At 41.4% G+C, this 27932-nt stretch overlaps 1 protein-coding gene across 3 annotated transcripts in view; it reads left to right on the forward strand.

Moving 5' to 3' along the window:
• The window catches only part of slc12a5a (solute carrier family 12 member 5a), a 187595-nt gene that overhangs the window by 60051 nt on the left and 99612 nt on the right, over positions 1 to 27932 (forward strand). Inside the window, exon 1 of one of the 3 annotated variants that reach the window (XM_072715701.1) lies at positions 24566 to 25073. The exons of the other annotated variants lie outside the window; for them this stretch is intronic. Within the exon in view, the coding sequence (XP_072571802.1) occupies positions 25019 to 25073 (55 nt within the window). The 5' untranslated portion in view covers positions 24566 to 25018. Of the gene's footprint in view, positions 1 to 24565; positions 25074 to 27932 lie in introns of those variants that run through there. 3 annotated transcript variants of the gene reach the window in all.

The following is a 27932-nucleotide window of genomic DNA, read 5'->3' on the forward strand; positions in this document are numbered from 1 at the left end:
CTGCATGTTAGCTGACCCTGTGCTGTGACCCCCACGCTATGGAGAGCATGATGGGGTTGGGAAAGAGAAGCATTCCAATGTACCTGTACTTGTGCAAATGGCAGATAAAGCATGTTCGTTTGTTGTTACCCAATCTACATTGCATCCGACCCCCACAGCTCCCCCTGCAGGTGGTGAGCCCACAGGACAGCCCATATTATCTCTTCAGGCTGTGCCCAATTGGGCCCCATGGGTGGAGGCCCAGCCACCAGGCACTTTCCTTCGAGTTCCTGCTCCAGGGCGAGGCCCCGGTCTCCCCAATCCAGGCAGGGTAACATGGTCCTGTGTATTTTCTGATATCATGTGGGTTTTCTGAATCACACTTAGTTTGGCCACTCACCTAGGATCAGTTTGCCTTGGGAGACCCTACCTGGGGCAATTGCCCCCGACAACATAGCTCCTAGGATCATGGAGACAAACAAAGCATTCCACCATGATAAGGTGGTGATTCATGGAGGGGCTCTCTGCTTAGACACCTGCCCCAGCGATCCGACCCCGGTTAAGCAGCAGAAAATGGATGGATGGATAGATGGATGGATGGATGATTGTTGTTAAATTTGAATATCAGGCTTAATATAAACACAATGAGCTTTGGATATGGTGGCATTTCCATGATTGTCCTGGAAGGGTTATTATGTGCTGGGTTCGGCAAAGAGAGACTTATTTGCCTGGGTTGGGCAATTCTGGGAAAAGCATGAGGAGGGGGTCTGCTGGTGAGAACGGAGTAAGCAGAGTTACCTAACTTTCCATTCAATCCATCTCACAATAGAAGGTTGACAGGAAAATCCATGTTAAGGCTACACCTGGACAAGAAGAAAACTGGACCCATTTCCACCGCACACTGCTGCAGGAGGGGACCACGAGATTCCCGTTCCCGCCAAAGCTGGGGCATGCCCACTAATTAGGCCACAGTGGGAGTCAATTTAGACATTGTATAGTGGCCTGCTTAGTGTTCACTCTCTTCTTGAGTCCAAGCCAAAGCACTGTGTGATTCCACAGCTTCTCATCTTGCCTGTTTCTCAACTGTTTGCCTCTTTCCTGCCTGGTCTTTTATTTGATTGCCCTGCCTTTTGTTTACCATGCCTCTCCGAGACTTTGAGTTCTGCCAAGCTCTCTGGCTTCCTGCCCTCCCAGGTCTCCTGACCCCAATCTGTCCGACATTTTCCTTGTCCCCTGAACTGGTGCTTCCTAGTAAATAGAGCTTTCCCAAGCTTGGGGTTAATGCTGTTCTCTACTTGCTCTAGCTTGGGACTGTGGTCACTTATAGCTAAGTTCACCCAAGTGATTGCACACTCTTTATAGGGCAGAAAAGAGAGCAGCTTGGAATGAGTTGGTGGCTTTCAGGAGGAAAACCTGTTAAAACATACACATCAATAAGAATTGCTTAGTAAAAGAGTGTAGGAGATGAGCTAGGTAGCTAGATGCTACAGAATGACTGGTGCTGTATGAAGCGTTTGACCCACCATTAAACCATTGTAGATTAGAATGGCACACAGCTTAATGACAATATACTTTACAAATGGGAATATGAGCCCACTAAATTGATAACCTTACCCCCTGGATTTGATAGAGGAATATTAATTTATTTTCCATGGTGGGGGGGGGGGGTCATTAGCTATGAGAGCTAATCTTCTTGTATGAATAAAGGTCCAGTTTAAGCTCAAAATTAAATAATAACCATAGTTCAGGCTTTTTCTGTGTGTTACCCAAAAAAAAAAACATAATCATCAGGCTTCAAGATAGCGAGCAAGCTTTTCCTAATTTGTTGGATTCATCATTTATAAAACAACAGAATTAGCTGTTCATTTAGTACAATAACTATAGGTCCTGGTGGTATTGTTATAGATTGCAGATCATAAATGACATTATACTCAGCTTGCTTCTTGCTCATCATCAAGTTCACCATATATTGTCCACATATAGAAACACTTTTACAGAATCCATGACTCAGACAGTTGTTCACATGAGTGGTTCCAGGATCACTGCCTGTCTTTTCTTTGACTGAAGCCAGATCAGCATGACCTTATAAACATCCAGTGCTGGCAACCATAAGGCAAGCAGGTGTACTGCCTTGTTTACTGTGATTTAAAAGGCAGTTAATGTTATACTGTATGGGTATTTATTATAGGCATGGATGGCACAGTGATACAGTGATTATGACTGCAGCCTCTTGCCCTGGCTGTGTGGATATGGAGTTTGCATGTTCTTCCTGGGATCCTCTAACAGTGAGTGAGGTCCACTGCTGCAGGGGCTGGCTGAACCTGCTTTCTCGATTGAACATAGCTTTGGATAAAAAGTATTTTCTAAATAAATGGTGTTCCCAAATAATCCGTATTTAATGAGTGTGAGCCGGGAGATGGGTGTGCTCGCCGTTCAGGGTGCCCTGCCTGGTGGCCTGTGCTTTCTGGAAAAGCCCCAGGCTGACTGTGACCTTGGACAGGATCAGCAGTTATGGAAGATGGATGGATGTTGAAGAAGCTCATGGCTGTTTTATTCACGTGGAAACTGTGATTGCATCTTTTTAGATTCCCAGCCCTTTTTAGATACATTTCTGTATAGTATACCTTGTTTCTTTTTGACATGAGATTTTTGGCATTTGTTAAACACATTTGCTTATGTGACTCTTTCTTTAAAGAGCCATACACAGGATGCTTAAAAATCACCATATTACAGAAACAATTTATTCTCATGGATATGAATGCCACCTGGCATACGCTGTCTCTGTCATTTTGCCAAGTGACACTGGCATTAATTAGCTGCTTTAGATGGCCACTGTGACAGTCTCCGCTTTCACATGACATATTCATTTATGGCAGTTGACGTTGGTCATCTGCATGCCTTACCCTGTGTCAAAGTAATATGGTTGACACTAATAGAGGCAGGAATATCAGACAGGAAGAACAACAAAAATATTCAAGTCATTATTACATAAGTGGCTTTTTAATTCAAAATGACCAGAGGTGGATAGCTCAGGTCCAGAACGTAACAATCCAGACCAAAATTTTGTTTCAACTAACCAGCTGAGTACTCTGTGGCTGTGAATTTTTATACTCAACTGGTCGGTTGAAACAAAACCTTGGTCTGGATTTTTACTTTCTGGACCTGAAGTATCCACCTCTGAAAATGACCTACCATTCAGGCCAGGGAATAACCCAGAATGGGGGGGCAGTCCATCGCAGGGCACACACACCTGTTTCTCTTAACCACTTGATGTCAGTCTCAAATGTTGATGTGATCATCTTAATACCAGGAAATTCATGAGTAAATTTGAATATCAGGCTGAATATACTGGTAACTCCAATTAACCTCAGCATGTTTTTGGACTGTGGGGGGAAACCAGAGTAGCAGGAAGAAATCCCACGACAACAGGGAGAACATGCAGACTGTGCAGCCTGGTCCCTGAGGTGTGAGGTGATGGTGCTACTGCAATTATTTTGGCATATAGGAATAGTAGAAAGCAAATTAAGCAAAATAATTCAAGTCAACGTGATGACAGAGAAGCTAGGCTACTCTGAGAGGCTAAATGGCGAATATCTGTGGCTAACCTCGCATTATTGGATGAGTTCGTCAAACCCGTCTTCTTTGAGATATATTTACATTGCAGTCATTCTGTGGTGATATTTAAGTTTTGCTTTGCAGTAGTTAAAGGTGACTGCATTTTCATTCACTTTTCATGTTAAGTGCTTCCACACAACTGAGGTTTCCACCATACTGCCAAGGAATCAAGAAGGACAATTTTAATCAGTGGTTTTAAATACTTGAGTAATCGAGTTTAATTGTGATAGCCCTAGTAATATTCTTACTATTTCATTCGTAATTTTACAGTGAAAAATCAATTACAAATATGAAGTTATTTATGGATTGCTTCTTACACACGACTCTCCTCTAGTGGAGTCTAGCTAGTAAATGAAGTTTTGGCATCAGTAGCTTACGCAAACTAAGTAAAAATGCAAAAACACGAGACAGAAATCAAGGCGTCTTGCAGGAATATCTCATCCACTCAAGAAATCAGAGCAACTAATGAAAATAACATTAAAACTGATTAACATTAAAACTGTGATTTTTAGTGCAAAACCGACCTTTTATTAAGCCGCTCGCATTTAGTATTTTACAAAGTTTGGGGACATTAAGGAAAAAAGGTTAACGTAGCAGAGCTGTACTTCAGCAAGGTGCGATTTGGACATATGTAGGCAGAGCTGGGCTCCACTGGGCTCCATCTATATTTAATCCCTGCTTTTAATGGACATGATGACTGACTCATTGGCCCCAATAGACTCTCTCAGAAGCATTGCTAATTGGATCATGTTTTTTTGTCATTTTTGTCATCTGTCCATTCAGTTTTATTTTCATAGCTCATGCATGGAATTATGATGACATGAAGTTGAATCATTTCTTGAATTATCTCTCATGTTTGCTGTAATGTCGCTGTAGTGTTTTTTGTGTCATTACTTATTTTCTTGTTTTTCTGGAATGAGGTTGCAGTGGGTATCACGGGTGTGACATCAACCAGAGATTAAACACGCAAAGGCAAAACAGCACAACTAATCAGGAAAACACATTTCTTTGCAAAACTACAGTCTTTAGTTCAAAGAATGAACTGACTTCCTGCTTTGATATTAGGGATGATCTTCTTAATCACTCTAAGCTCAACTATACTAGCAGTTAATGGTTTCATACAATTCCCAGTCAGGATTCTACCTTTTAATAGTGCAAAGGATACAAAGGATTCATGAAAACTAAAATCTTGCATAAGTGGGAGAAAAACACTATTAAAGTTTAAAATGTGATGATTACATCATTTATTAGACGTCCAATGAACATGCTTATGTTTCCTTGTATCCTCTACATCTTATTTCTTCTTCAAGATGTTTATGGAGATGCATTGGCTTTGGATGATGTAGTACAGTAAATATAGAGATTTTCGTGTTTACTTTAGATGTCAGTAGGAGACAATAAAGCAACTTTGGCTGCTGAGATTATAATTCCTTGTGCCTTGAATGGTACATGTGTTATAATAATATAATGGAATAATAATAACGGGACTCTTTTTGTCTTGATCAGACTTAATTTGTATTTAAATTTGATGCAAGTTTTGTAAAATGATGTATGGGAATCTGTGGTGTGATTGACTAATGTGAAGTTCAGAATTTTGGGATAGCAGACCATACTTTCATTAATATACACTATATGGACAAAAGTATTGGGACACCTGGCCATTACACCAACAGGAACTTTTATGACATCCCATTCTAAATCCATAGACATCAATAGGGAGTCAGTCCCCTCTTTGCAGCTATAACAGCTTTCCGAGTGTGTCTATGGAGATTTTTGCCCATTCATTCAGAAGAGCATTTATGAGGTCAGGCACTGATGTTGGACGTGAAGGTCTGGCTCACAATCTCTGTTCTAGTTCATCACAAAGGTGCTTGATGATGTCAGGGCTCTGTGTGGGCCAGTCAAGTTCTTCCACAACAAACTCACCTAGCCATGTCTTTAAGGATCTTGCTTTATGCACAGTCATGTTGGAACAGAAAAGGACCTTCCCCAAACTGTTCCTGCAAAATTGGAAGCATCGAATTGTCCAAAATGTCTTGGTGCGCTGAAGCATTAAGAGTTCCCTTCACTGAAACTAAGGGGCCAAACCCAACCCCTGAAAAACAACCCCACGCCATTATCCCTCCTCCACCAAATTTTACAGCTGGCACAATGCAGTCAGGCAGGTACCGTTCAAAGCCAGACAGAAGCGTGACCCTTCACTGCACAGAACATGTTCCCACGACTCCAGAGTCCAGTGGCAGTGTGCTTTACACCACTCCATCCGATGTTTGCGTGAAGCTTTAGTTTTTGTACTGGGATTAATGCCAGAGGAAGTTTGAAACTCTGCAGTTACTGAGTCAACAGAGCGTTGGCGACTTTTACGCACCATGCGCCTCAGATCTCAGCATCCCGCTGTTATTTTACCTGCTCTGCCACTTTGTGGCTGAGTTTCTGTTATTCCTAAATTTTTCCACTTGGCAATAAGTTGACTGTGGAATATCTAACAGGGAAGAAATTTCATAAACTGACTTATTGCAAAGGTGGCATCCTATGACAGCACCACGCTTGAATTCACTGAACTCTTCAGAATGACCCGTTCTTTCACAAATGTTTGCTAACCTGACTGCATGGCTAGGTGCTTGATTTATATATTTTTTATTAAATTACTTATTATTAGGTTTTTTTTAATTTGACACAGTGACACCCTTTTGCATATAAATATTTATTTATACAATTGCATCACTACTGTACTGTAATTTAATTTTTAGAGGCTAATTGTAGATTTACAATACAGGTAATATAAATAATAATAGAAAAGCATGCTTTATTGATCCCTGTGGGGAAATTCTCTTTTGCCTCTCCCATTTTGCTTTCTATAGGTGAGAGCGAGCTGGCTGCAAAGGGCAGCCACCCATAGCAGTGCCCAGGGAGCTGGGGGTTAAGGGCCTTGGTCAAGGACCCGCAGATATGCTGAGACTGAGCTTGAACTGGTGATCTTGCGATCACTGGCACAGAGACTTAGCCCACTGAGCCACGCACTGCCCCAAAATCAGTAGCATCAATGTTCTTTTACAGTTACGCATAATTTATAAAACTCAGTACATAACACTCTGCTTGCCAATAACATCAAATTTGAATTTGTTAAACGTAAAGCACTTTCTGGGTGGTGTAGTGCTTAGTTCTGTTATCATGCACCTTTTGGACCAGGGTTCGAGTCTCTGCCATGCTTCCACGTGTGTGGAGTTTGCATGTTATCCCTGAATCATCCTGGGGTTTCCTCCAGGTACTCCAGTTTCCCATCACAGTCCAAAAACATGTTGAGGTTAACTGGAGTTACCAAATTGCCCGTAGGTGTGAGTGCGCACTGCGACGGGTTAGTACCCCATCCTGGGTTGTTCCCTGCCTTGTGCCAGTAGCTTCCGGGATAGGGTCCAGACCCTCCATAACCTTGCATAGGACAAGCGGGTACAGAAAATGGTGGGATGGCAAACATTCTCAGTGTTCAATTAATATATAATAACAATTATGTTAAAAACAATGAGGTTTATTCTCTCATCAGGCGCTTAAGTCAAAATATTGCTTAAAAAGTTACATACTTTTGAGTATGTTACAGTAAGCAGTTCATGACCCATATTTTGTTTTTGGAACATCCATATAGGCCAACTTTGGTTTTTTGTCCATCTTACTTCAGAACAATTCTGTACACAAGCAAATATGTCTAACCAATAGATAAGGTGTAAATGTTAGTATTATTAGTGGCATGGACTGAAAGTTTAGAATGCATTGCTGATAAAATAATAATGCAGTCAACTGCATAGTCCAAACAAGCCTATACGCTACAGCATAGGCTGCGATGTATTATTCCAAACCGATTGCTATTCACTGCTACTAAAAACTCAGACATGTACTCCGTTAGGTGTGAAATGGTTACTAATTGGGTGAGTGTCCTGGTCAGGTAGTTCCACTGGGGACCCCTGACCTACGGTATACGGTGTATATATTAAGTGTATGTAGCCTATGTGTACAAAAATACGGAATGATGAAAATGTTTCATAATCCATCCGGAAACACGTCCCTGTCGGTCCCTCTTTCACAGGAGCTCAAGTACGTGGACTGTGGCTTAGGATTGCGAGGAAACACTACTTCCTCTGAATCTGTTTTTTTCTTACTCATTTTAATTGAAAAAATATTTTTTTTATCAACCAGTCATTTAACCTAATTGATTTGCATACTAGGCATGTTGACATAGCATATGTTAGTCGAATCCTGCTAAATGGTAATATACTTGGTATACTTAGGTTTAAATGTATAATCAATGTAGAAAGTTTTGTTTTGTTACACGTTCAGCTTTCTGAACGCTGCGTTTGGCCATGAAGAGGCGGGTGACTTAATACAGTCCCCCAGAGCACATAATGAAAAATGTAAGCCCTTGAATCAGTGGCAGAATGGCAGAGTCATTTAAATGCAACATGCCCATATTTTGGTGTTTCTCTGCCCAAAGGGTCTATGTAGCCTAAGTGCATGTAAACTCCAGACTTAAGACTTGTTTTGACATAAGCAAGTAGAAGAATTGACCTCAATGTCTTATTGGTCAGGTTTGAGGAAGCTATTAATTTTTTTACAGATACAGATTTATAAATGCAAATACAAAGTCTGACTCAATTTTTGCTATATGAAAATAAAAATGAAAAATATATTAATTAGTTACTGAATTAACTGCAGTTTAAAAATAAATTCATTGCTTAATGGATCTTAGAAAAGTAGATCATGGCATTTAGTCGTTTATCTAGCTTGAACTTAATATGTGCTAAGTATTCATTAAATATCATACTCTTTCATTACTGCTGCTACTACTACTGAAGCCTGCTATCCCTACTGGGGCATAGGCTGCCAGCAACGCCTACCCAGGCATCTCCGGCCAGAGCTTCTCACTCCAGCTGGCTCCAGGTATAGCCCATATTTTTTCATGTCTCCCTCAAGCTTTCAGGACCAGGTGTTTCTTATTGCCCTTTTTTCTTCTTGCCTTGGGGATTCCGGAATCGGCCTGCCTGGTGACACTGTTATCACAAAACAAACCCTCCCCTTCCATTCCATCCCCAGCACCTCTTAAAGAACAAGACCCATCTTGCTTCCAGACTGAGGTCTCCCAATTGCTTGTTGATGTTTTTGCACCTATGGGTTTTTAGGTGGGGTAACTGGTCCAAGGTGAAACCCTCATCCTTTCTCATCCAAACTTCGAACCAGCAGTTGCACAGCTACTGTTTTGTGAAAGGAACACAAATACTGTAGAACGTATACGTAAATGCAAGGGAATTTGTTTATATTCTTCGAACATGTTTCTGTTGAAATTCCAACTCATTCACAACAAAGAAGTTGAATTCAGTATAAGCTAGCATGGTTCCTTATAGCAATTCATGAAATTGTTTGCTGGAACTGGTTTTACTCATTCAGATCCACCAAGGAGAAAACAAACTATTGTACACAAACAAGATGAGTGATTTTCCCGTTGTGGAACACCAAGCCTGTGGCTCACAATTTGGCAACACGTTTTCAAGTCTGTCGGTTTATGTCAATGTGGTTTTAGCTAGTTTCTTTGGGAGCCAGTTCCAATTCTCACAGATCCTTGGCTACAGTCCCTGAGCTGGGTTACTTTATTTTCTGTGCTGGTAATACATCTGAAAGAGTAATTTCACTCTGGGGACTGGGACTGCGGATCATGTCAACAGATGTTATTGAGTCAGCAAAAATAAACAAATTAATTACCAGTTGTACATAGTAGCATCAATGGATGAAATACATTTGTGTAATACAGCTAAACTGAAATGATTTTGTAAGGACATTTGGGTGCAGAACAATGAAACCTAACTTCATAATAATTCAGATTCTTTTGTTCAGTCCCCTTTTCAATGGGACCTAAAATTACCTTATATAGCAGTGTTGCAAAATAATTTTAATGTTTTACGTTACTAGCTCTTACATGCATACGACGTGCAATGAAATTTGAACAGAGCACATAACTGATGTCCTTGGCTTTTATTCAAATGTTAATTACTGTGAGTTTTGGTGATTTATTTATCTTGCGACCCAGCAAATGCCAGGTGTGGTCCCCCGATCACCCTTCTAGGTCCACAGCCCTACTGAGGCTCTCTCTTCGGCCTCTATGATGTGTTGCATGGTTGTCTTGCTGTGCAGACCTGTGATGTCGGGGTGTTTCAGGACCCCATAGAGAGGCTGCCCTCTGAAGCCTTCGCACCTCATCCCGATGGCCAACCACTGTGCCCTTGTTCCTGCCTCTGGCTTTCGCCTTCCTGCTCCTTATATTTGGTCTTCTTCCTGAACTTTCTCCATACAGGGAATAGACAGTTCCAACAGAACTACTTGTTTTCCTGTCTCTGACACGTCTGGCCTAAGTGTGGTTTCTGTAATGAACTCTGGGAACATCCCCAGATAACCCTTTGATAAACATAGCAGATAGACCTCATTAAATAAGATTAACAAAGGTAAGAAACACGATGTACCAAGCATATCTCAAAATAACAAAAAGGACATAACAAGCTCAGATTCTGAAATAATAGCTATTGTGATATAATGAGTGGGTCAGAGAGCTGTCAGAATCGTTCCTGATGACTCTTCTCATTTAGCAGAGTGTGTCTTGAGTGAGAAACCTCCAGAGCTAAGTATTCCTCAAACGCATATTTAGAGACCCATAAACCATTTCTCTGTATCTGCCGCTTTTGGCAGTCCTGCTTTGGTTGTGTTGACTCACTCTACTAATGGCTAACGATGTGTTAGCTTCTGAAAATGATTTCTCTCAAAGTTCCTTGCCTGCTGCCTTCATCTGTGCCTACACCACTCCTTTCATAATGATGCCTTCCTTTCAGTGTTGCTAGTCTCCACAGGGGCCTTCACTACCAAAATTGCCCTGTAACTAACCTATGTGCCTCATGTCACCAGCCTACTCAACCAGAGCTGGTGTCTTCCCCCACAACTGCTTACTGGACCATGTTTGCCTTTGTGCTTCTGCTAGCTTTCATCTCCTTCCCTGGCACCAATTCCTTTCCTTCCTTCCTTTCTTCCTTTCTTTCATTCCCTTTTTTCCTTCTTTTCTTTCATCTTTCCTTCTGTCCTTCCTTCCTTTCCTTGTTTTCCTACATACCTTCCTCCCCCCCAGCACCAATTCCTTCGTTCCTTTCTTCCTTTCTTTCATTCCCTTTTTTCCTTCTTTTCTTTCATCTTTCCTTCTGTCCTTCCTTGCTTTCCTTATTTTCCTACATACCTACCTTTCCTTCCTTCCTTTCCTTGTTTTCCTACATACCTCCCCCCCCCGGCACCTGGTCCCTGGTGGTTCTGCCTGTGGTCTCAGTAGATGGTCCTGCCAGTGTTTACTCTCAGCAGCAGTGCCTCCTCTCTCACTGCACACCAGCCTTCTTCCTCCTCTCTCACTGCACACCAGCCTTCTTCCTCCTCTCTCACTGCACACCAGCCTTCTTCCTCCTCTCTCCACACCCTCCTACTTCCACTTCCCTCCCCAATCTCTCTGTCTTTTGCAGCAGAACAAAACATTTTTCATTTCAGTCTCTGTGTTCTTGAAGCATCTCAAGGGTTTTCATATTTCCTTAGTTTTGGGTCACATTCTCACTTTGTTTTGCCGAAAGCTGGACTTTAAACCCAGTTTATATTAGGGGTCATTCCAGATTTTTTTAGTTCCAATCCAATTCCGATACACAGCTGCTGATTCCAACACAGATTCCAATACAAGAGCTCTTTTTACCTTAATATTTTAATATAACAAATATGTAATATATTACACATTATAAATCTTTTTAAATTATTTCAACTTTTTCATACAGATGAAAAAATCTTCCTATAGTGTATATGGAAATGACGAATGCTTAAAATGTCGAACGATATTTTTCTCCCACTGGAAACAGCGTTACTTACACTTCGTTAAGATAGCATCCCTTCATATATCGCAAGCTGGAAACTAGCTGTAAACGCTATTGTCACCTCTCAAAACTTAGTTTTTACAAAGACTGCAAATCGCTGTGCTACCGGTTGCTATTAAAAGCGTAAAATACTTCCAGATCGTCACCCTCTTATCTGTTCTTACGCTCCTCATACTGTAAAGGGTGTGCACGTGAGGTCACAGCAGGCGGAAGTCACTCCACTCCACCCCCTGAGTGGCAAATAGACTGAGTGGCAGCATTAGCCTTCAGCCTGAATGCCACAAAAACACATTTAAACTGGGAAAGAGCTGTCGTGCAATTGATTGTAGAAATCGATTTTGCACAAAGTAGGAGATATCTTTTTAGAGACTGCCAAAAACTAAATAAGTAAGTATCAGATGTCGATCGGTCTCGGAAAGTTTATATGGAGTTCTCATTTTACCTTTTTAGCTGTATGCATCAGAGTTTGTCTTTTTAGATTTGTATTGCTTTTCAAGTCCAGGGATTTCTGTGGCTACTCTGGGTAATGTGCTATGCCACTCCAGTCTACAGCCCTTCTGAACCATTGCAAGTTGCATTCACTGTTTAATCTGGCCTTCTTGGCTCCAAAATTCTTCTTGCTATTTGCTCAACTTTCTCCTTGTTCTCTCCACGCCCCAACCCCCCTCCCCTCCATACTAGCTCCAAAGATAACTTTCAGTTCAACCACTAACATAAGCAGCCTTTAGACTCTATCAGTTTTCACTAAGCTATACTGTCAGATATGACATCTCATTATTCAGACAAGGGTTGTGACTATTAAAAACTGACATCACAAAATATACCCTGATTATTGGCACCTCTTCAAGATGGGATTTATTGTCAGTGTTTTTTTTTGTTTCACTTGATATGTGGCACTATATAGAGCTTGACAACCTTCATCTCACATTTAGGCAGTCTGCACTGGATTCTACTGAATGAACAATACCTTCCATACTGTATGTAGGACACCTTCTCAGTGTTGACATAGCTGTCAGAATCCCTTCCTCTCCTCCTGCTTCTGACTTGGTAATAGAAATCTCACTAATGATTTTCAGTCCCAGTTCAAAACCAGTAGTAGTTCTTCGGGTCCTTTCCAAATCCTCAGTTTTGACTTCACTTCGTACCATTTCAAGCCTCCATGCCTAAATAAATGTAACCAAATCATGGCCACTTTTTCCTCCTTTGAGGATTCACAGTCCATTATACTCTACCGAGTGTGAGCCAGTATCCAAAATTAGCTAAATGTATAACCGCACAAGGTCTGAGCCTAGTATTGTGCCCTGCGATCACCCCATGTAAGGAGATCCCTAACCTTTTGCTCTGTGATCACCCCGTGTAAGGAGATCCCTAACCTTTTGCTCTGTGATCACCCCGTGTAAGGAGATCCCTAACCTTTTGCTCTGTGATCACCCCGTGTAAGGAGATCCCTAACCTTTTGCTCTGCGATCACCCCGTGTAAGGAGATCCCTAGTGTTGTGCCCTGCGATCACCCCGTGTAAGGAGATCCCTAGTGTTGTGCCCTGCGATCACCCCGTGTAAGGAGATCCCTAACCTTTTGCTCTGCGATCACCCCGTGTAAGGAGATCCCTAGTGTTGTGCCCTGCGATCACCCCGTGTAAGGAGATCCCTAACCTTTTGCTCTGCGATCACCCCGTGTAAGGAGATCCCTAGTGTTGTGCCCTGCGATCACCCCGTGTAAGGAGATCCCTAACCTTTTGCTCTGCGATCACCCTGTGTAAGGAGATCCCTAGTGTTGTGCCCTGCGATCACCCCGTGTAAGGAGATCCCTAACCTTTTGCTCTGCGATCACCCTGTGTAAGGAGATCCCTAGTATTGTGCCCTGTGATCACCCTGTGTAAGGAGATCCCTAACCTTTTGCTCTGCGATCACCCTGTGTAAGGAGATCCCAATTGATACTTTATTAACCCCAGTGGGGGGCTTCTCTTCACACCTCTCTCGACTTGCTCTCTGTAGGTGAGAGCAAACTGGCCACAGAGGGCAGCCACCCAGAGCAGCACCCAGGGAGCTGGGCGTTTAGGACCATGCTGAAGGCCTCCAGATGGGCCAATGCCAGATTCAAGGCAGCAACCTTCTAATTACAGGCACTGCCCCTTATCAGTGTTTGTACTTCAGTTGCATTAAATTGACAATTGCAGGTGAAATGCAGACTAAAAACTGCTTGCGCCTGCCTAACATTATTATTATTTCAGACTATCACTGCGGTGGGAGTTTTCTTACTCTGTGCCTCCACTCTAATAACAGTTGCAGCGCAGTAGTCCATGGGTGATGGATGGTCATAATATATTGCACGGGGCATGCGGTCAAGAATAAATTCAAATTTTAGTGTTCCCATCATTCAGTGCCAGAAATTCACTATTTTTTTCCTTTTAGGTTTAAAAACCGCTTACAGAACACTCAGTTATCGCTCCTGTAGGTATAGCTTTTGTTGTTATAATAATAATAATAATAATAATCGTCATCGTTGGTTGTGATGGGCATTACTGGGGCTGAAAGAAAGCAGAACGCAACAATATAATATTTTGTAAGTATAAGGGATACAGAGAACACATGAGCACTGCTGCCACTGGCTTAGCCTCGCTCTACAGTGTCATATATGCAGTGTAATACAGTTTAGGTAGGTGTTCCAGCATTGGTCTACGTCTCATAGTATTGAGGATATGAAGATGGGGCCATCCTCCCATCTCTGAGCCCCCCTGATTCCCCATGGCATGAAGACCAGAGGTCATCTTTTTCATTTGAGTTGATATCCTATTTCCAATACCCTGCCGTCCTCAAGCTACTTCACATATGTCCCTGCACTCAGAATAAATTGAATAACCGTTGTGGTCTACTTACTGTATAATTATTGAATTAACTTCAGTCTGAAAATGTTTTTCTTTCTTGATATATGGAATAATGGGAGAAACAATTGTGTTTTAAATAAGCGATTTTTTTAGGGTGAATGATTAAAATGTAGAATCAGCCATTTAATTCTGATGAACAGTGAAGTATTTGTAGCTGGTGTGGCATCCAGGTTATCAAATCGTATATCAGTGTTTCTGATGTTTCTGCTAAAAATATTTCTGAGACATATGCCAAGATGTATGCAAAATAATTCTTTACTGAATGTGACGGGAATTAAAACAATATATTGTAATGCAATACAGCTCAGTGTTAGCATCCAAAGATCGAGACAAGTATGTGGAAATAGCGATATTTTTAATTTTGCATTATTTTAATGCCGCATAGAGTATAGCTATAGATCTGGTAGACTCTAGTATGCTGATTGGCCAAAGTATAAATATGTATAAATAGGTATAAATGTGCTTGGTTATGTAGGTTGAGCTGGGCTGTTATCACAGTATCATAAGTTAAATCACTCATGATCTCAAGATAATGGGACAGCGAAAAATAAATAATGCATGTCTTCTCTAGACTCCTGTACAGTAGGGGAAAAAAATCCTGATTTTGGCTGGAGGGGGGAATAGTTTTTGTTACGTCTGCTGGAAAATAATGGGGTAAGGAGACGGCTGAGTTTTGACGTTACATAAGGGCTTGATAGCGTTTCCCTGCATGTCTCATGCAGTATGTGGCTTCGTGCAACACAAAAGCTTATCACAGCCTGACACAGTGATTTCAGCTGTGGCACCAGTTCCTAGGAAAGCTCAGCTCTTTCTGCTTGTGTGACACCAGTACAGACCAAAGGGGAAACAGGCCCGTTTTACTGGAATGGATAATCTGTGTAATTTGTCAGCAGAGTAGCTCAGTGGGCAATACTGTCACGTCGCAGTTGTGACTTTGAACTGGGGCCCTGTGCTCTTCAGAGGAGTCGGTGACTAAACCATTCAGCGAGTCAGTGCATATGTGGACCCTGCAAAGCGCTGGTGTCCGGGGACTGGCCTGCTTCACAACACGTGTGTCATGTGACGTGAATTACTGGGAATCTGACTGGATAAGCAGACACTGGCAAGGGTTGATGGTGGATTGATGGGGATTAATTATCTCTTTTTGCCTTTACAGATTAATGCGGTTTGTGATCATTTATGTTTTACGGTGTATTTGATCAATAAGCATCAGCATAATTTTCATGAAAAGTATGCTTTTAAAGGGCAACATACACCCACCTAAAGGATTATTAGGAACACCTGTTCAATTTCTCATTAATGCAATTATCTAATCAACCAATCACATGGCAGTTGCTTCAATGCATTTAGGGGTGTGGTCCTGGTCAAGACAATCTCCTGAACTCCAAACTGAATGTCAGAATGGGAAAGAAAGGTGATTTAAGCAATTTTGAGCGTGGTATGGTTGTTGGTGCCAGATGGGCTGGTCTGAGTATTTCACAATCTGCTCAGTTACTGGGATTTTCACGCACAACCATTTCTAGGGTTTACAAGGAATGGTGTGCAAAGGGAAAAACATCCAGTATGCGGCAGTCCTGTGGGCAAAAATGCCTTGTTGATGCTAGAGGTCAGAGGAGAATGGGCCGACTGATTCAAGCTGATAGAAGAGCAACTTTGACTGAAATAACCACTCGTTACAACCGAGGTATGCAGCAAAGCATTTGTGAAGCCACAACACGCACAACCTTGAGGCGGATGGGCTACAACAGCAGAAGACCCCACCGGGTACCACTCATCTCCACTACAAATAGGAAAAAGAGGCTACAATTTGCACGAGCTCACCAAAATTGGACAGTTGAAGACTGGAAAAATGTTGCCTGGTCTGATGAGTCTCGATTTCTGTTGAGACATTCAAATCGTAGAGTCAGAATTTGGCGTAAACAGAATGAGAACATGGATCCATCATGCCTTGTTACCACTGTGCAGGCTGGTGGTGGTGGTGTAATGGTGTGGGGGATGTTTTCTTTGCACACTTTAGGCCCCTTAGTGCCAATTGGGCATCGTTTAAATGCCACGGCCTACCTGAGCATTGTTTCTGACCATGTCCATCCCTTTATGACCACCATGTACCCATCCTCTGATGGCTACTTCCAGCAGGATAATGCACCATGTCACAAAGCTCGAATCATTTCAAATTGGTTTCTTGAACATGACAATGAGTTCACTGTACTACAATGGCCCCCACAGTCACCAGATCTCAACCCAATAGAGCATCTTTGGGATGTGGTGGAACGGGAGCTTCGTGCCCTGGATGTGCATCCCACAAATCTCCATCAACTGCAAGATGCTATCCTATCAATATTGGCCAACATTTTTAAAGAATGCTTTCAGCACCTTGTTGAATCAATGCCACGTAGAATTAAGGCAGTTCTGAAGGCGAAAGGGGGTCAAACACCGTATTAGTATGGTGTTCCTAATAATCCTTTAGGTGAGTGTATATATTTTACCAGTTACAAAATTTAATACATTCAGATGAATGTAGTGCTAAGTATACCACAACTTACTTCAAGATTAAGGAATATCTAGTTCCTTACAAGTCAAATTGATGATTTTGTTGGCTCAGAATATGACTATCTTGTATGTGTTATGTTCAAAATATCCTAAATGTGCAGTAAATAATAATACAATTGCACAGACATGGAAAATAAAGTCACATGTTTTGTATATTTAAGGTTATACTTTTATACAAAATTCATAGTGGATGAAACAAGGTTCTCAGATTTAACTCAATTCAGAAATGTCAGCTGTGTCACAGATATTTGGTAACTCTCAGCTGTATTGCAGTATAGACAAATATCACTAGCAATTTGGTTTGGGGGAAAGGTTAATCTAAAAACTTTTGGATTAAATGTTAAAATGTAAAAGCTTTGCAGAAACAAGACTCATAATGTCACTAAGTGGAATAAAACAATGGCCAAGCTACGAGAAACACATAACTCGCCTGTAAATGCCATTGTAATTGCCTGTTAGTATAGCTTATCAAATGATTCCCTTATTGTGTACTTTCTTCCACAAAAACTTCCTTTCAGATACAAGCTTGTTTTATGACCCAGAACGTTCTTATGTATCTGGCTCATGCTTCAATTTAAATGAGCATTTTCATACCTAGCTTTTGTGTGTAAATTTTAATTTAACTCAGATTTTAAACCTGACTTTGCTTCTCTCAGAGAGTCATGCTGCATTTCAGGCACAATGTTGATGTTTCAACTAGAAAAGTCCGGTGTAAGTAAGAGAATTAAATGCTGTAAATAAATATCCAGGTGCTAAGGAAAGTAGTTTTCCAAATGCATTTATGGGCATTTATGACCTGGTTATTGGCTTTGAATCACAAATGAGAACCTGGTTTGTGTTGTTTAAAATAGGGATTTCAAGCTTTGTGGGCAGTGGTGGCTTAATGGTTAGGGAAGTGCACTTGTAGTTAAAAGATTACAGCTTCAAATCCCCGACCAGCAAGGCACCACTGAGGAGTCCTGAACAAGGTACCGCCCCCAAGCACTGCTCCCCGGGTGCTGAATTAACTGCCCCCTGCTATGTCACATATGGGTTAAATGCAGAGGACACATTTTGTTGTTGTGCACTGTGTGCTGTGGTGTGTCAACAGTGACCACTGGTCACTAAATTCTTAAGTCTTACAGGTTTTGACTTCGTTATTTGATTATTAAGTGTAGTTAATTTGATTTCTCAAGACTCTTGTTTCTTTATTCATATGCTGTGTCTTTTGTGTGGCATGATGCGTTCATGGGAATATTTGCAGCTTCACACCAGGTGCGGGTGGGCTCAGTTCCTGCCCTGGCTGCATGTCCTGACTGCATGAGGATTTCCTCTGGGTACCCCAGTTTTCCTGTTATGGGGAATTGATGCCTCTTTTGACGGACTGGAATCCCATCCAGAATACGCTCTGCCTCATATAATGTTCTTGCATGATGAGCAGCTGAAAATAAAACTGGATGGATGGGATATTCTGCATAGTAGCATACTGTATTTGTGCATCAGACCTCTGATTATCTGTTAAAAACTGCAATTAGACAAAAAATAATAGGTTGAAAGGAAACACAGCGTACACATTTCCATGGAGTCTAATATGCCTATTTAAAACCACAGTGAGAGATGAGGTTAACACATCATATTTAGAATAGTATATGAATCTCTCTTTTTAAAATCATGATGACCCTTCACATCAGTCTTAGTGAGGGCTTGTCATAGCTGAATTTGATTGATAAACTTTAATGAATGAGATGCATTTTATTATTACTGTTGTCAAGGAGCCCAGTATTCCTCATTCGAAAACATGAGCCAAAAATACAGAAGGTTCTAGAAAAAAAAGCCTCTTTTATTGCTGATAGTGTTCATTGAAAAGCACTACCTTTAATTAAAATGGCAACGTAGAAGACTCATGAAGTACCTGTAAAGCTGGTTATTGATTCATCAGCAAGGACAAACAGGAGTAAATGTATTGTAGGCTGTATGTAGCTGCACCCATCCTGGATTTAAGGGTGAATTTGTAGTTGACTTGTTTTACTTCTTATTCTTTACATTGTCCAATAAAGTAAATGTGTTAGACATAAAGGTATAATGAATGCAGTAACATCAATGAGGATATAAATTGTACTGTAACATAAAGCCAAAATGTCAGGACCAAGTGACTGAAACCTGACACTCATTAAACATTAAAATGCTGTTTATTAAAGGTGGTTTTCTGAATAACCTAAAATGCAGTTTGTGGTGTATCCTTTCAACATAGCATTTCATTTAATCACTGTTGCTTGTGGCACTTACTGGCATCTATAATTGTCCTTCAGCGTGGGATTTATAAAACACTTTAACTGGGCAGTCTTGAAAAGGCTAGCACAGAAACAACAATATATAGTTAAAATGGAGGTTTTAAAACTGATACTAGTAATCAATTAGAATAAAATATTTTAATGTTCATGAATACATTAAATTTATGTGGCTTGTACTTTAAATAATGGCCTGCGCTGATTTAGCAACAGCGTTCTAGCTAGCTACCCTGCATTACATAAAAATATCCTAAAAAGAGATATTTCATAACAGGAAACTTAAAGAGTTAGGAATTAAGCAGCTCTACTACTTTTGTTTATTTTTCATTCACAAGAAAAGGGGGACTTGGTAGCACTGGGTAGCTAACCTGAACTGTACATAATGTTTCCTAGGATGAATGTGTCTTCTAAGTGATGACCATAGCAATAGCTGAGCCAGAGATCATAGCGTGGGTGGGCCGGCAGAAAATCAGGTGGGCCAGTCCCATAGCAAATCACTAGGTGACAAAATCACACTACAGACTCAACTACATATTTTTTTAATCAGTTTTGAACGACCCACGTTATGAAGACCAAGTGAATATGCCTCTCAACAGTACCTTTCCCTTGATTGATCTAACCATGCACATACATACCTGTAAGACACAATCGTTTTATCATGCTGTATCGCTCAAATAGGTGAATTACATCTGGGTGGGCCTGGCACCTTGATATATTATATGGACAAAAGTATTGGAAGGTATTTCATTCAGACCCCTTGCTACAGGTGTATAAATTCAAGCACTTAGCCATGCAGTAGGGATTGCAAACATTTGTGAAAGAATGGGTCATTCTGAAGAGCTCAGTGAATTCAGGTGTGGTGCTGTCATAGGATGCCACCTTTGCAATAAGTCAGTTCATGAAACTTCTTCCCTGCTACAAATTTCACGGTCAACTGTAAGTGATGTTATTGCAAAGTGGCTGCATTTAGGATCAACAGAAAGTCACCCATGAAATAGCAGACCTTGTAAAATAACAGAGCGGGTCACCAAGTGCTGAGGCGCATAGTGCGTAAACGTCGTCAGCGCTCCGTTAACTCAATAACTGCAGAGTTTCAAACTTCTCCTGGCATTAACTCCAGCACAAAAACTACTGTATGTGCTTGCAGCTTCGTGGAATGGGCTCCCATGGCCAAGCAGCTGCATGCAAGCCTCACATCACCAAGTGGAATGCCAAGCGTCAGATGGACTTGTGTAAAGGATGCTGCCCTGGATTAGTGGAAAACATGTTCTGTGGAGTGACAAATCATGTTTGCCTGTCTGGCAGTCTGATGGATGAGTCTGGGTTTGGCAGATGCCAGGAGAACATTACAGTACCTACCCGACTGCATTGTGCAAACTGTAAAGTTTGCTGGAGGACGGATAATGGCATGGGGTTGTTTTTCAGGGGTTGGGTTTGGCCCCTTAGTTTCAGTGAAGGGAACTCTTAATGCTTCAGCATACCAAGACATTTTGGACAATTCTATGCTTCCAACTTTGTGGGAACAGTTTTGAGGAAGGGCATTTTCTGTTCCAGCATGACTGTGCCATAATGCACAAAGCAAGGTCTATAAAGATATAGTTGACTCATACAGACACATTCCAAAGTTTTGTGGAAATCCTTCCTAGAAGAGTGGCAGCTGTTATGGGGTGGGGGGGGGGGTGGGTTTACCAACTCTGGTTTCTGTGTGTAGTTTCCAAAGGCATATTTCTCAGTCACCTCATGTTACCAGTGGATTTGTCCTCCAAGGGCCTGTTCCTGGGCCATATAGTTTTTCGGGAAGTTTCCTAACGTATCCGAACAATGCCACTGGGATTTCAGAGTACCTCTGTGTAAACTCTTTTTCTGTTGTGACTGTACAAATATGACAAGTGGTTTCTTCCTCTTAAAAATGTGTACGTTTAGAGTTACTGTTTGCATTTTTTACAGCATTTCTTATTCCTGGATAGGCAGTAACTTGCTATGTCAAGGATGGGAAGAAATTCCAGAGCGAGAAATTATGCATGCAGTGCAAATCTGCAGTGTTTATTTCATTACACACTGCAGAAGTAAAGAGGGGCTTTTGGGTTTACCTAAACGGGCAGCGGTCAAAGGACATTAATGGCAAAAAAAAGCAGCCAAGTGTTGTACACTTCCACAAGGTCATGATCTCCATTTGTGGGGAATGTGCTGTTCTTATACTCCCTGTCAGCTTTCCCTGAGGCTGTTTGGTTGTCCAGTAGATGTTTACGCCTAACATCCCTCACGCGGAGTTCTTCACAATGAGGGGGAGTTGAACCTGGCTCAGAGACATGATGCACAGTCATAGACTATACAGTCATGTATGGATGAAGAGGTTTTCTTGTGGCACAGTCCTCAGTACTGTTACCTCACACCTTCAGAGCTGGCAGTTTGAATCCTTTGTTCTCCAGGTGTCATCAGGGTTTTAACTCCGTGTTCTCCTGGTGTCATGGGGGTTTGAATTCCATTTTCTCCCGGTGTCATGGGGTCAGCCCAAAAGACATGGGATAAGACTGATTGCTGTTTCGAAATTGTCAATAAAGTCTGTGCCCAGTGATGGACAGGCATCCCATCCAGGGTGTACACCAGCGTTATGCTGCCTTGGACAGGATCCAGGACTGCACTGACCAAGATAAGCCTCTGGAAGGATGAAATGGATACTGGTTAGCAGGGGACACTGAAAAAAACTGAATGAAATGAAAATAAAGATAACTCTATTCAGCTTTTGGAAGTGATTTTGAGGATATTTTTGCACATGTTTGCCGTATTACCCTCCGTTTTTTTCATACCTCGCAGACTCATCGCAGTAGGGGAGGGGGTTGTATGAGGATGGATAACTCCATTTATAACCTAAGTAAAGCAGACTACTGTTATGTAATGTCTTGAGGTACCTGTATACATTTTTTAAATTCCCCCAAGACCCTGACTAGTGTAAGCGGTTAGAAGATCAAATTATGTGACACAGTATAGCAGGTACTATGAAAATTGGTATCACATTTCCAGAGATGTCTGTTTCCTAATGAAATGCTGACCATTAATCTGAAAATCAAGTCACACTGGTGTTTAACTCTAGACTAGAGATGTGCATCACAAACAAGATGTAATCAAGAATCTATTTCCTCTGCACTAAATTGGCTTGTTTGGTCAGTTGGGCACCAGTGAAGCCCATTCCTGTTTCACTGGTCTGGCCATTCATTTGCTGTGGTAGCATTTCCCCATCATCACAGTCCTATCAGTCTTGACTTTAAAAATCCATGGCAACGTCAAACACTGCCTTACAGAATTGGGTACATGGTTAGACAGTATAGAATAATGTACATGATCAAAAAAGATATACTGTCGTTTTGTTATATTAAATTAATATATTAGTATGTCCCCCTTGCCTAAGGTTGTAGCTATCCCCAATTTCTGTGTGACCTTTTACTCCATACATAGGTATGGAGGATGGACGGATAATTATTATTACTGTAAATATTTTATGTGTGATATAGTCGCATCAAGTTGTTCATAATAGAAGACCAAATTACACGATGCTCTTAATTATTAAACTCATGAACCTATGAATAGTGTACAGGGATGATGGCTGCAGTTTTTGTTAACAGTTAATAAGGGTGCGATAGAATGTCAAAATTTAAGGAAGGATGACAACCATTGTGGACCATGCCAGAGATCCAAAATGCTGAAAAATGCTGACAAACAGGGCTAAGATAATTGAAATAGTTTCCTAAAACAAGTTGTTTTTTACTTATTTCTTTATTTGTTTATTGATTTATTAATAGTACCTGTTGTTTAGCAGCTGCTTTTATTGAAATTGAAACCAAAAACTGTTGAGGCCAGGTTATCTGACATGATTGTTATCTGACAGATTATCTTGGCGGTATCTCACCATTAACAAGTCAAAAGGTGGAGACTGATAAGATGAACATGTGCATTAGCCCTGACTTACAAATGGTTAGAATCATTTTCATTTATGCAAACCTGAAGAATTAGTACCAGACCCATTTTTAATTGTTTGAACGTTTTTGTTCAAATGTTGCCCCAATTCAGGCTGAAACGCAAATCTCAAAAACTTGTTTAATCCTCCTCCATATTCCTCATAACCACTCTGCCCGGTGATCAATCACCTGCTTTAATGTTATCCTCTTTGTCTTCAGGTAACTTTTTGTTTCTTTAGCTTATTTGTTTATGCATTATCAACACCACTATAACTGTCATACTAACATAACTTAACCTATAGCATTTAGCATAATAAACCATATATATACTAATGTTAACGATTACATTGCATTCCCTACTTATATGAATTATGTTCTTTTCAGGGCATTAATTAATTCATTAATGTTCTTAATGTTTCTGTGCTTATAGGTACAGTATATGGGTTTTAGTTTGATTCTTTGGTGAACTGTATGTTGATCTGGAAGAGGTAGCGATTTTTTTTCACAATATAAAAACAACACAGTATTTCTGATTGAAGAATTTTCCTCTTGTGAACCAATTTAAGTAATGCATTAGTTTCATAAACCGAGGGATGTGTATCAAAAGTAACCATGATATTAATACAATAGCTACAATTTCATTTTCGTTCATGGACCTTTTCTACGCTCTGATTGTTTTATATCGTCACTGGTATTTGGGAATGCTGTTTTACTCGTTACATTTAACGAAACCCTTGAAGGACAGCAGGTTGGTAGGATGTGCCCTTTTTCAAAATGCTGTGTGCTGCACCGTCTTCGCAAACACACATCCCTCTGATGGGATCCCAAATGGGCTCTGATCTTAGCTCTTACACATCTGCACGTAAGAGCGTTTAAGTGGAGGATGAAGTCAGAAAAATAAAGTACAAGCTAAAACATAAATTTGTTATCACGGTGTCTGTAATTCACTGGATCCTTATGCTACTTAATATTTAGTGCCAACGGAACCCACCTTATACATTATAAAACATTGCGGGTGGGGGCAGGATTAAGGTGATCTTTAGTTGTCTGGGTTTCCATTAAGATTATTACTTTTGATGTGTAAATTTAAAAGAAAAAAAAACTCAAGAATATGCATAGACCTTCAGCATGTTCCTTGTGAAAAAACTCAAGAAATACATGTCACAGTATCTGTATTAAAAAGGAACCTTCTGTTAAAGGTTGTTGTTTGTTTATATTTATGAGTGTATCTGTTGTGGTGCTCAGGCACAAGAAGGCTTCTTCCCTTCATCTGGTACCATCTTCTCCTCCCTCTTCATCAGCGCTCTATCTCTCAGCAATAGCGGGAGAGGGTGGGGGAGGGAGAGAGAGAGTGAGAGAGAGAGAGAGAGAGGGAAGGCAAGAGAGAGCAAAAGAGAGAGAGAGAGAGATAATACCTTGTGAATACATGATGAATTTAGTCATCAGGTTGAGACGCAGTGAGGGCCGGTCAGGCTGCCGGGGTGTGAGCGATTGCGGACGCGAGCGTGCGTGACACGAGACCCTCCTGTGCGTCCAGCAAACTCCTGCAGCCTCCCTCGCTCGCCTCCTCACCCTCCACCTCCGAAACAGACAGCACTGTGCGCCACAGCAAGCAACGAGGGGGGGGGGAACGGCAAGAATAAGAGGAGGATCTGTTAAAAAGGGGGAGCTCCATCGCCACAGCCGAGCTTCGCTGCGCAGAGAGGGCAGAACACCAGCTTTTGGGCTTTTTTTTCCCTCTCTTTTTTTTCTTGTTTGCCGTTTCTCTAATTGGGAGGACACTTGGAAGAAGGCAGATTGCGGGGGCTGAGTTCCTTCCCTGAGAAAGCCCAGGACCCAGGATGCTAAACAGCCTCACTGACTGCGAAGAGGGTGATGGGGGACCCAACAGCCAGGGTGAGTGACGGAATGTCATAGAGTGAGAAAGCGAGAGAAAGAGAGAGGGGGGGGGGGGGGGAGACAGAGAAAAAGAGAGAGGGAGGCTGTCTTTTTCTCTCTTTCTCATGCTCCTTCAGCTGCTGCACCGGGATACAATTTTCCCGTTACCGCATGGCTGCCGTGACAGGAATAACAATTGGGTGTGTGTGTGTGTGTATGTGTGTCTGTCTGTGTGCGCGTGTGTGTTTTTTTCTGACGGAGGAATTACGAGGGCACTACAACTGACAGACACGCTCCCAAGTATCACCGCGGGGTGTCTGCGCGCGCTCGGGAATTCCTCCAAACGTATCCGCGGAAACATCCATCTGCCTCGCCTCCCCACTTGCCACGCAGCCGCTCGGTTTCACACGCTCCCGTTTGAAGCCGGCGGCTCCGCAGCCTACGCTTAATGCTCGGCAGGTAAACCCCCGGGATTCAGCTCTATATCAATTTAGTCCACAGCTCAGGCGTCCAAACGTTCGAGCATCCTGACTGCTCCACATTCTGCCCACTCTGAATTCTGTGCCTTTACGAGAGAAAAAAAAGTCACAGAAAAAATACCGGCACGGAGCATGAATATTTAACTTTATGCAGGTTTCTATCAAAGAATTAGCATGACGCGTCAACAGATCCTTCCGCAGAGATGTAGAAACCATTTTAGAAGTGGGGGGTGGGGGGGCATGTGATTACCTCAGAACTGACTGTTAAATTCAAACCTCTATTGAAAAATTGCCCCTCTTTTCTACAAAGCACCTGATGGTATCTTTGGTTGGCAGTGTAAGACATAATTTTATTTGTTAAGAAGCAATGTAAATCCAATAATCATGCAGGATGACATGAATATGTTAAGGAAATTGGATCATTCAGTCATTATCACTAGACTGTGTGTGTGTGTGTGTGTGTTAAATATGAACATGCGTTCATGCAAGTGTGAGTTAATTCTTTAATTCAGTGCAACTCTAAAGGTCATATCTAGTTAATTGAAACATCATTGTTTTAAACGTAGATGAGAAATTTATGCATATTGTATTTATGCGTAATAAATATAATTCACAATTATCTATATGTATATGAATGTATTTCTTGCGATCTTTTGAGACACCTCCCACACTCTCCTCCATTTTCCCCATTTAGAAATACCCCCTGGTCTTACCTGTCAAGATACAGTTTGATTTTCCAACAATCTTTCAGTGCAATTTAAGGTGATCCGTAGAATGGTACACCTCGCTCAAATGTCTTACATTGTCCTACCTTCAGCAGGAAAAAAATCAGTAATGACTGCCTCAGACAGACTCTGTCCAAGGTCCTGAAAATGGTCCCGGGAGTGGAGTGGGGGGTGGGGGGTTCAGTACATGGTGTTGTCCATGGTGCTGATTTAAGACCTTTCTCTGTTGCTTGATGCAAGAGTCATTCTGGGTTCATGACCATCTTGTAGTAATAAGAAATAATTCATTTTGACAAAGAACTGATCTATACATTTTTAGAGGTCCGAGTCCAGCCTGGTCCCCACAAATACGGCTATCAAATTTGCTGTCTTGCAGTAGGCTGTTTTGGACATAAAAGCTGGCAGGATCTCTGTTAGTGTCGTCGTATTTAGGAGTTCCTGAGAGAGTCTGGGTAAAAAAAAAAAAAGGCCAATTTTGCCGGATTCTATTCCTGGTTAAGAGTTATGGTGCAGTCTGGGACGAGCTGTCATAACCTCATTTTGAAGTAGTGGATATTCACAGTCTTTAGGGATACTGTTGCAGCAACTATCACTTTTGCTCCCACGTGACACGGTCGAGATCTGATTGATAGGTAGAACCAGATTAGATCACTGCATGCCTTGCTGGACAGAGAAAACAGGAATGGTTTCACAAGTGGGCAAAAATATATCAATTTGCCTGCTAGTATAGTATAGTATAGTATAGTATAGTATAGTATAGTACACCAACCTATGATTTTAGCTGCCTTCAGTGTTCTTCTGCTGTCCTCTTTTGATGATGTATGTGTAGAGTCTGTAAGCACACAGTCTGACATTCATGTGTTTGCGTGTGTGTGTGTTTGTGTGTGTGCATTTAAGTTTGTATGTGCTAGTTGCTCCAGTGGGGAGTGATGGATATTCTGAACAATGTCTCCATCACTGTAGGGGACATCAGGTGGGTGCTGGATGTTTCTGAAATGAGTTGCTCGACTGATTTAATCTGCACTGGGCAACTGTATGAAATGTGTGTCGAGTGCCGGCTGTCTTTACCCAGCTGTGAGAGGAATTTAATTGATGGCTATTTTTTACCCCAATCTGTACTGTAATATTCTAGACATAGACATGGAGTCGGTCATTCTTTCATTTCAAGCTGCAGGGTCCTGCACTGTTTTTCCACAAAATCAAATTTTTCTAGTCAGCACAGTTATACTGTCATAAAATACGACTCTAAATGGGAGAACTCTTCTTAAAAAAGAAAAAAAAAGGTCCTCTCAGGTATGGGGCCTAGGCTGAGAGATCACTGACACCCAAATATCCTCCTGCTTTTGTCCATTAAGTCCTCTGCTCAGAACAGCACTTCCACCTGGAGAGGTTCACCATTATAATAGTGATATCTATGTGTGTATCTGTATCTGTTTGCATATATGCCTACAAAAATCATTTATCTGTATATATATAGTATATACATACTGTATATTGTCTATGTATGTATATCTTGTATGTCTATGTATGTATATCCTTTTCCAATCCACACCCTAATACTATCTACTATCACACACTCATACAGACGTCCTGTGATTGCATAATGGTTGTCAACGTTTAGTGATTAAAGAGATATAGATATAATTAATCATTGTGATATTGTTGTAGTCATT

The sequence above is a fragment of the Paramormyrops kingsleyae genome, chromosome 8, assembly GCF_048594095.1.
Source record: "Paramormyrops kingsleyae isolate MSU_618 chromosome 8, PKINGS_0.4, whole genome shotgun sequence".
In the NCBI taxonomy this organism is placed as follows: domain Eukaryota; kingdom Metazoa; phylum Chordata; class Actinopteri; order Osteoglossiformes; family Mormyridae; genus Paramormyrops; species Paramormyrops kingsleyae.